General features: G+C 48.8%; 1 protein-coding gene across 1 annotated transcript; it reads left to right on the top strand.

Moving 5' to 3' along the window:
• The first annotated feature begins 288 nt into the window (after positions 1-288).
• LOC119371691 (dynamin-like 120 kDa protein, mitochondrial) lies at positions 289-9,385 on the top strand. The gene is made up of 2 exons (XM_037642143.2): positions 289-1,083; positions 5,934-9,385. Exons 1-2 carry the CDS (start codon positions 451-453, stop codon positions 8,148-8,150), a joined length of 2,850 nt encoding a protein of 949 aa, XP_037498071.1. The 5' UTR covers positions 289-450; the 3' UTR covers positions 8,151-9,385.

The raw sequence follows: 9,385 nt of genomic DNA, 5'->3' as shown, positions 1-9,385 counted from the left end.
CGGGCCCGGCCCTAAGCCCGGAGCTTCAGGCCCGGGCCCGGCCCGGGCCCGCCGTGAAAACTACTTTACCCGGCCCGGCCCGGCCCACGGGCCGGGCCGGGCCCGGGTTTTCGGGTAGGCCCGAGCCCGTGCAGAGCTCTAGCTCACACTACTGTTGTTTAAATAAAGCCTTTGTTGATCTCAAGCACAAGGTCTCATAGTATCTCATGAAATTATATATATTGTCCGGAATGTCCCGCCACCTACAGGTAGCTCACACAGACAAACTCGAAAGTAGAAACCATTTGCCAGGCCTGACTGAAGTTCAACATGGAGGCAGCGCTGGCGAGTTATCGTCGCCGGCTAGTAAAGTTGAAACTGTTCTCGTGAAACCAGTATCCCAAACCAAACTCAAAAACCCCGCTTAGCGAGAAAAACAAATTCGTCCCAAGCTGACGTCGACGTCCAATCATGTCGCAGCACCGAGCGCTTTCGCTCGTACGCGGCGCTTTGGGCTACAACCTCCAAAAGTGGAGTACTTCGCCGCGCCTCAAAGCATGCCACCGTCGATACCACACGCTCGGTCCGCACTCCAGACGTCACCGTCTCAGGCTGTACGCCGCCACCACGAACCTCCAGAGCGCCCGAAACGTCGCGCTAGTGGCCAGAATCCTTCGCGGAGTCCTCAAGGTCCGATACATCGTCCTGGGTTCGGCGGTCGCTGGAGGGGCGCACGTTTCCAAGAAGTACGAGGAGTTTAAGGACAACCTGCCGGACCTAGGATGGATCAAGGACGCGCTGCCCGATCGGGACAGCATGGAGAGGTTCCGCGCATCCCTGGCCAACATGAAGGACAAGCTAGGCATTCCCGAGAAAGGACTGTTCAGGACCGGTGCTAACGCGGCCGCTAGCGGTCTCGCCAGCATCGGAGAATGGCTACAGGGCGTCAAGTTCGAGAGCTCGCCTAGCGTCGCGCGCAACGGCTTCGACGACTTCGCCACCGCCTTGGCCGTCGCGCCGATCTTCTCGTCGCAGCAGCAGGAAGAAGAGCGCCGTCAGAATGAGCGCGAGCGAATGCAGAAGCTTCAGGACGAGCTTATTCAGGTGAACTGTGGTGAAGTATGGTTGAGGGAAAGAATGAATGGGCGAGAGAGTCGACGTCATTCAATCAGTCATTTTTTATTCTTTCAGAACGCTCTGTACAAAATAAAAATATGCAGAAGGAGGGCCCGCAGTGTAATCAGAATAGGGACCTCCTGTACACTGTAAACATAAATGTCTGATTGGCAATGACAGTAAGAAAGTTAGTACTATTACAAATTTATAAATAACGATATTAACATCAACAATGTATCAGCAGCAATTTAAAGTAAGTACAGATGACATTAAAGTAGAAAATGAAAGAATTAACGTTAAGGACGAAGTTGTGTTGGCTGTTCATTGGTTGCTGATGACCTGAAACGAGTGACCATTGATGGGACTTTCTTTCTGAAGCTGTGCTCTATCCTTGTCGGGGTAGCCAATGTTAATGTCTAACAAGCTTGGTTGTTCCATCCATCCATTCTAAGATGAGCTCCTAGGTTTTGAGACCGGCCCTTCAAATTTTAGCCTTGATTGCTTTAGCCAAACTGGATAAAAGAGCCGAAAAGCTAAGGTGAATTCATACATAATAGTGGTATGATATGCAAGAACACATATTTAATTGAGCAATCAGTGCCAGTTAACTGTTTGGGTTATAAATGCAATGCTGTGGTGGTGGTAGTTTTTGTAATCACGTGGGTATGTTTCGTACATTCGATCTTCCCCAAAGCATGGGACTGCTATGTTAGCACTCAAGGTCGATAGTGTTCAAGTGACTTCAACCGCAACAGTAATTATGAAAAATGAAACTGTGCTTCATGCGACTATTGTATGTATTGCAATCTGTAGAAACACGAGACTCCTTCGCTGATCTGTGTCAGTGAACAGAGGACAGGAACTTGAAACACAAAGTAAAGAAAATAACTTGTCAGTCGGGCAGAGCTGTGTGAGGAACGTTAACACTGCATGCTAACAGTGGCGTAACTGGGGGGGGGCACTTGGAAGGGGCGCCGAGCCGAGCCCGCCTGACATGCACTCGGGGACTTCCTTAGGACACAAACAGGGCGCTAGTGCCCCGCGCCTCAACAGAAGGTCGCCCCTACAGGTTCGAAACCAGTGGGGGCATGCCCCCACGCTGTTCCAACACCCCCTTCCTCGCCTTCTTCTCCCCTGGTACCACCCGTGAGGCTAGAGACTCCTTTGACTAGTTAAGTGGTGCTCCTTCCTTAAACGAACGAAACACAATCTTCTGGAAGCCTGTGGCTTCCGACATTCAATTTGTCGGCGCTTTGTCTGCGTAAGCAGCACTGCCTTTTTTCGTCTGGTCCAGCGTATCTTCTGTCTTGAGAATTGTTCTCGAGGAGGTAGTGGCTTGCGCTATATTCTGTAGCCCTTGCATGAGCACGTCTCTGCGCCACGACTTCGGAATGCCTCTCGTTCTCTCCCTCTTTTTTTTGCTCATATCCAAGCCCATGAAAAGCAATAAGAAAAAAAGGTCGGTTTAAGCCCGTTTCCGCATAAGCATGATTTCGCATAAGCATGTTTCCGCATAAGCATCAGGCATGTCAGCCTCCAAGCTTACGGTGAGCTTTCATGGTCAGACATCGGGATGAAATAACGAAATGAAAAAAACTAAGTATGGGCTTTCCTGCAAGGTTTCTTTCTTGTCTTTTCCAAATCAGGAACTCGTTCACAGACTGCTTTCTGCCATCAAATTGCGTCACCCCTCCTCATTTTTCTGTGTATCGGTACCTTACAACATTTTCCCCAATCAGCGTGCGTAGGATGGAATTGACTATGAGGAATGACATCCCTGAAGTAATTTTTGAGAAGTCTTCGCACTGTGGGCGTCTTCACGTGAAAAGGGAGGTGTCACGCGTGAACTCGCTGTCGCTCATCAAATTAACATTTGCGTTCCTAGTCTGCAGACAAAGTCGCCTTGTCAGAAGTGCTTGCTGCAAACACGTGCGCGGGACTTCGGCTCATTGCCCCTTCTAAGCTAGCTTTATCAGCCATGCGTCGTGATGTTCATTATCCTTGAAGCAAAACCATAAATGTGAAATTACACCCCGCTCTCTTTGCATGCATGGTGCACTAATTGTGTCGCACAGCATCACAGAAAACATTGGTCACGCTTTCCAAGCTCTTGTTGTTTCTAGATGCCAGTGCACATGAACTGGTTATGAAACGAGGGTGATTGAAGGGGGAAACTAAAAGAAAAAAAAACGCGCTCGGGCCACCGGCTTCTTGTCTTTAGAGCAAGGTTCCGTGAAGCAAGGTGACATTACGTGATTGGGATGTCGTAGCATGTCGACTGCAGCGCCCGTGTCTCCAGTGGTGGGCCTCGTGCACAGTAGCACCAAAGAGATAGAGGAAGTAGAACTGCAATGGTAAATTATCCTATTACGATCACATTTGTGCCATTATTACTGTGAACTGAGCTTTAACAAGCGAGAAAATTGCGAAAAACTGAAGGATATATACATGTACTAACACCCCTACAAATTTCTCGTAGTGATCACAAATGCACTCTGGCTGTGATTTGCCGAAAGCTATTCATCTTGATATCTTTCTCATTCGTTTCGTTTTGTTATTTTGCTACTGCCGGTGAGCGCGGTGGCAATAACAGCAGCCAGGTGTAGTCTGACCCCAGTGATGTTGACGTAGTTTATACGAGCGAGCCTCGCAGCAATTCTGTGTCGGATTTCACACATGTTCTGCCACTGTCCCGCAGAGAACTATGGGGCTTCGATGGTTTTGATCTCATGGTACATTTCTCCTCACTGGTACCCTCCCTCCTGCTCCTAGGATGCGTGCCATATTCCACAGGCGGATTGAGTGGCCCTGCATGGCCCTGCTCTACCGCGGCTCTCTTCACGGCATGGCGCCTCTACTCGAGTTCTCCAAAAGGGAAACGCCATTAATAAACACGAAAAATTAAATATGCGAGAACATAAGCAGTATTTGGCAGTCGGATGCCTTGCACGCAGTCGACGAAAACAACACTTCGCTTTCCGTTGGTTGGAGCCAGGCTTCGTACGCAGAAAGAGCTGCCGCCGCCGCCTCGAGAGCACGCGGCATCATTGCAGACTCACTGAAATGCAATTCTGCTTCCATGTTGACATCTTCGCTGTGATGTTCTAAGTCTGCAACCACATCTGTCGCGGCAACCATGAAAGCCACGGCTTCACTGCACTGCGGCCAATTGCACGCATGGTGACGTGTGATGGAGCTTTCTTATTCGCTGAGAGCAATCAGATTCGTGACGACATCGCTTCAGCACTGAGTCTGGGGCGAGAGAAATTGAGTAAGAGATATTCGGTGTTCGCTTATGGCCTTATCTCCACTAATAACTTATCTTTTCACACCCAACCTGCACGCATTCTTCAATGCCCCTGCTCATTGCACCTCAACTTCATATTTCTCGTTAGCATAGCTTTAAGGTTCCTAACTGACTGTGCGTATCAGACGCCCAAGCAGGAAAGTTACACCAGAAAAAGATCTATACGCTCATGTTTTACCCACTCCTCGGGGGAGAAGGCGGATCACAAACATCGACTTCACTGTCGGCTTCAGTGAGGCGGTAAGCTACAATGACACTTCATTTTCCACTAATAGAGCTCAAGATTTTGTGTTTGATGTTTCATGTAAAAGGGTTATGGTGGCTACATGAGATGGTATCAGCGTCATCTGGTCGATGAAGCACAAAACACATACAAAAAAGTCTTATTTTTCAAATGGATAACGTTGCTATTTGAAATAACTTTCCCCTATCTCATATATGGGTCATTTTTGAAGGCGATTTGGCACCGCGATTCCAACAACATATGTCTACCTCCAAAATGACTTAAACCTAGACGTCAATCCTGAAACATAGAGTTTTGTTTCATGGTTATATATCAACACATGTTGACCGCAGGGGTTCCCTCAAGAAGAAAATGCTTTAGACAAGTCATGCCTGTGTAACTCATGACTGCACTTAAGAAAATAAAAATTTTAAAAACATGCGATGAAGACAGTCACGTACGGGCCGCTGTTCGCTAGCGAGAGGTCCACGGGCCGCGTCTTTGAGATGCCTGGTCTAGGCTGCAGCTGACGGCAGAAATGTGTGACTAGAGAGCGACAGCGCCTTTCTTAATGCGCATGCGCCATGTCAAATATAAAGAACACGTTTTTCTTGGCAACCATTGTTCACAATCAAAATGAGCACTGGTGCCGCAAAAGGCAATAATATATGCGACAACAGGGTTTGCCGGAACAAATTTTTTAATGCATCATTAGCATTGATAAAAAAGAATGTGGGCATAGTATGCAGATTTGATGTATGCAATAAATAATTTTGAACAATACATTTCATGGTGATGTAGCCAAAAACAATAAGAACAATTTAAATACCTCCTTCGTCGATATCTTTTGTATGGTTGTATGTAATTTACAAACTTTTCGTGCAAAGCGAGACGACAACAGGACAGTGGCAAGGTCCATTTCTTCTTTCACATTTTTTCTAACCTTGTTGACTTCTGGTGTGTTGTCCGATGCGTGGATGTGCAAGACGCTTTAGTCCACTATAGGGAACAATCAATCAAGAAACTGCTCAATTGCTTGCCCAAAACAGCCAGATGGCTTTTTCTTGCACATTAATAATAATAATAATAATATATTAATAATCACTATCATTACCATCATGAAGGGCACGGAAATATATTTTCCATGGGCGCTGTCCTATCTAGTTATGCCACTGCATGCTAAGGAAACAAAAAAAGTCCCTTTTGGGATTCCTCAAAACCATGCAGTACTCCTTTAAGCGTGATAACTTTTAATGCAGCTCTCTAGAGTAGGCAATGACAAACATTTTCTTTTTTTATCTGTTACAGGTGCAGATGAAGTACCAGAAGGAGATCGAGCGCCTGGAAAAGGAAAACCGGGAGCTGCGACGCCAGGTGATGCTCAAGTCGGAGCAGGGAGTGAGTCGACGCAAGATAAAGAAGTCCCTCATCGACCTCTACTCGGAAGTCCTAGACGAGCTCAGCGACTACGACTCCAGCTACAACGTTCAAGACCACCTTCCTCGGGTGGTGGTCGTCGGTGACCAGAGTGCCGGCAAAACGAGTGTTCTCGAGATGGTGGCGCAGGCACGAATATTTCCGCGCGGTGCCGGCGAGATGATGACTAGGGCACCAGTAAAGGTGACGCTCAGTGAAGGCCCGTACCACATTGCCAAGTTCAAGGACAGTTCGCGGGAATTTGACCTGACCAAGGAGACCGAGCTGTCCGACCTCCGGAGGGAGGTCGAAGTGAGGATGAAGAACAGCGTCCGCGGTGGCAAGACCATCAGCACTGATGTCATCTCCATGACTGTCAAGGGTCCCGGGTTGCAGAGAATGGTCCTGGTAGACCTTCCGGGTATCATCAGCACGGCAACAACTGAGATGGCGGAAGGAACCAAGGATGCCATCCGAGAGATGACAAACCTCTACATGAGCAACCCCAACGCTATTATCCTGTGCATCCAGGACGGCTCTGTAGATGCTGAAAGAAGCATAGTAACCGACCTTGTCAGCCAAGTGGATCCCAACGGCCGAAGAACTATCTTCGTCCTCACCAAGGTAGACCTCGCCGAGCAGAACATGACCAACCCAACCCGAATTCGCAAGATCCTCGATGGGAAACTATTTCCCATGAAGGCACTCGGATACTTCGCCGTCGTAACGGGTAAGGGCAGTGCGGAAGACAGCATCACAGCAATCAAGGCTTACGAGGAGGCCTTTTTCCGCAACTCCAAGCTGTGTCGAGATGGTATTCTGAACATGTCGCAGTGCACGACACAGAGCTTGAGCTTCGCCGTCTCCGACTGCTTCTGGAAAATGGTTCGGGAGTCGGTTGAGCAGCAGGCTGATGCCTTCAAGGCGCAGCGCTTCAACCTGGAGACCGAGTGGAAGAACAGCTTCCCTAGGATGCGCGAGCTAGACCGCGATGAGCTGTTTGAGCGATCTCGCGGCGAGCTGCTCGACGAAGTGGTCAACCTGAGCCAGCTGAGTCCCAAGCACTGGGAGGAAGTGCTGTCGCGAAACCTGTGGGACTGCATGTGCGGCTATGTGGTCGACAGCATCTTCCTGCCCGCAGCGCAGACCGGCAATGCCGGCAACTTCAACACCGCCGTCGACATCCGGCTCAAGCTCTGGGCCGAGCAGCTCCTGCCGTCGCAGTCTGTCGATGTGGGCTGGGAGACGCTGCGGGATGAGTTCAATGCGCTCCTGCAGAAGCGAAAGACGGCGAAGGACCACGACCCACTCTTCGATCGTCTCAAGGAGGCCGTCGTCAAGGAGGTCCTCGACCGGCACGTCTGGGAGGACAAGGCGGTCGACATGCTGCGCATGATTCAGCTCAACGCGCTGGAGGACCGCGTGGTGCACGACAAGCACCAGTGGGACCAGGCGGTCCGGTTCCTGGAGACGACGCTCCAACAGCGCCTGCAGACGGCCGAGGCCCGGGTTCGTGACATGGTCGGTCCAGGGGTCAAGGAGCAGTGGCTGTACTGGGCCTCGCCCACGGAAGAGCAGAGGCAGAGGGCGGTGGTCAAGGCCGAGCTGGAACGGCTGCTGAACCACGAGTTCCTCCAGAAGCACGGGCCCGCGCTTACGCAGGAGGAACTGACGACCGTCCGCAAGAACGTCCAGGCGCATGATGTTGACGTCGACTACAAATTCATCCGGGACACGTGGGAGCCCCTGTACCGGCTACACTTCCTGCGCCGATCTCTGGCCAAGGCTAACGAGTGCCGGAAGGGGTACTACCTCTACCACCAGGGCCTGGACTCGGACCTCGAGTGCCATGATGTGGTCCTGTTCTGGCGGGTGCAGCGCATGATGCACACTACGGCGAACGTGCTGCGGCAGCAGGTGATGAACCGCGAGGCCCGTCGGCTGGAGAAGGGCGTCAAGGAAGTGCTGGACGACTTCTCGCAGGACCGCGAGAAGAAAGTGGAGCTCCTCACGGGACGCCGGGTTGAGCTCGCCGAGGAGCTGAAGAAAGTGCGGCACATACAGGAGAAACTGGAAGAGTTTGTCAGTGCGCTAAATGCTGAGAAATGAGTGCGAAGGTGATTTACCTTAAGAAGGGGACTGTTTCGGGTTTTCTGTTTTACATTACCGCTGGGCCTTTGGGGTTACTGAAAAGCGGTTGCCAGTTGTTTTCGAAACTTTGGTCAGGTACGAGGCGCAATTTTGTGCTTCAATACGCACGCGTAGCTGCGCTAGTCAGTGATAATATGCGAGCCGAGAGTCTTAAATCTCCTACGCAACTATGGCTAACCTTCAGCCCTCCTCTCTTGAATGGGCTGCTTCGTAGCAGACACTTTCAATAGCAACTGCGATATTACGTCACACTCATTTAATTTATACTATTCTGTAAAGTTAGTATATTGCTTGAAAAGATTTGATTGTATTGAATGACTAGAGGCGTCCTTAATTTACCTTCACGAAGTAAACTTCGTGTCTACTGCACGTCAACACCCTGTGGCTCTGCGCAAGCACCAGTGAACATTTGATACCGTTGGAATAAAGCATGAACTGCTGCACAAACAAAAAAATAACGCTCCATGTGCCTCAAGATGTAGCTCTGGCTTGTAGCAGAATGGCGAATATGATGTGTAGATAATATAGTATGAATTTTGTACATACTACTAGGAGAATGAATGTTACCGCGTTGCGGCTGCCAGCCTGTTGTACTTATTTCAGTGCTTGTGTATTTCGACCATATGCAAAGAATAAAATTCAAAATGGAATCGCATTACTGTTTCGTTATCGGAAAGAGTTATCTATAGAAGCATCTACCATGTTCCAAGATCGTTCTTGCAGTTGCACGGAAATTCCGGCAATCATCTGTCATTGGTGATTTCACCTGCCCTGTTACAGTCAGCAGCATGTAATACATGTCGTATATGAACAATTAATTATATCAGAGAGATAGTAAACATGTTTGATGTGACATCTTTATACAGGTAAACCTCAGTTTAAAGACATTCATGAAACCTGAGGTTTATTTAATTGAATCAAGAACGTCCTTAAATTGAAAACGCTTTGAATACTCGTGTGGTTAACTTAACGGTTGAACCCTAATGAACACAGATATAATTAACTATTAATTGCAAAGCATGTTTTCTCAACAATAGCATGTAACAAATGAGTACTATAATAGTGTTTTTTTTGCTGTTGGGTGCAACTTTATCATAACAAGATGTGACCATATCTAGAAGTAGAAATAACATTGTACGAGGTGCTAGCAGCTGTTATTTGTCATTGTCTGAAATAAACTTGTTCTCCTCGGC

This window comes from Rhipicephalus sanguineus, chromosome 10 (genome assembly GCF_013339695.2).
Source record: "Rhipicephalus sanguineus isolate Rsan-2018 chromosome 10, BIME_Rsan_1.4, whole genome shotgun sequence".
In the NCBI taxonomy this organism is placed as follows: Eukaryota; Metazoa; Arthropoda; class Arachnida; order Ixodida; family Ixodidae; genus Rhipicephalus; species Rhipicephalus sanguineus.
The sequence above is the reverse complement of the archived record's forward strand: the minus strand, read 5'-3'. Positions and strand labels throughout refer to the sequence as shown.

What these genes read in the sequence shown, in the direction of transcription:
- LOC119371691 (XM_037642143.2), top strand. Translation starts at nt 451, where the DNA reads ATGTCGCAGCACCGAGCGCTTTCGCTCGTACGCGGCGCTTTGGGCTAC. An exon ending in TTCAGGACGAGCTTATTCAG is followed by an intron (nt 1,084 to 5,933) that starts GTGAACTGTGGT and finishes TATCTGTTACAG; the next exon opens with GTGCAGATGAAGTACCAGAA.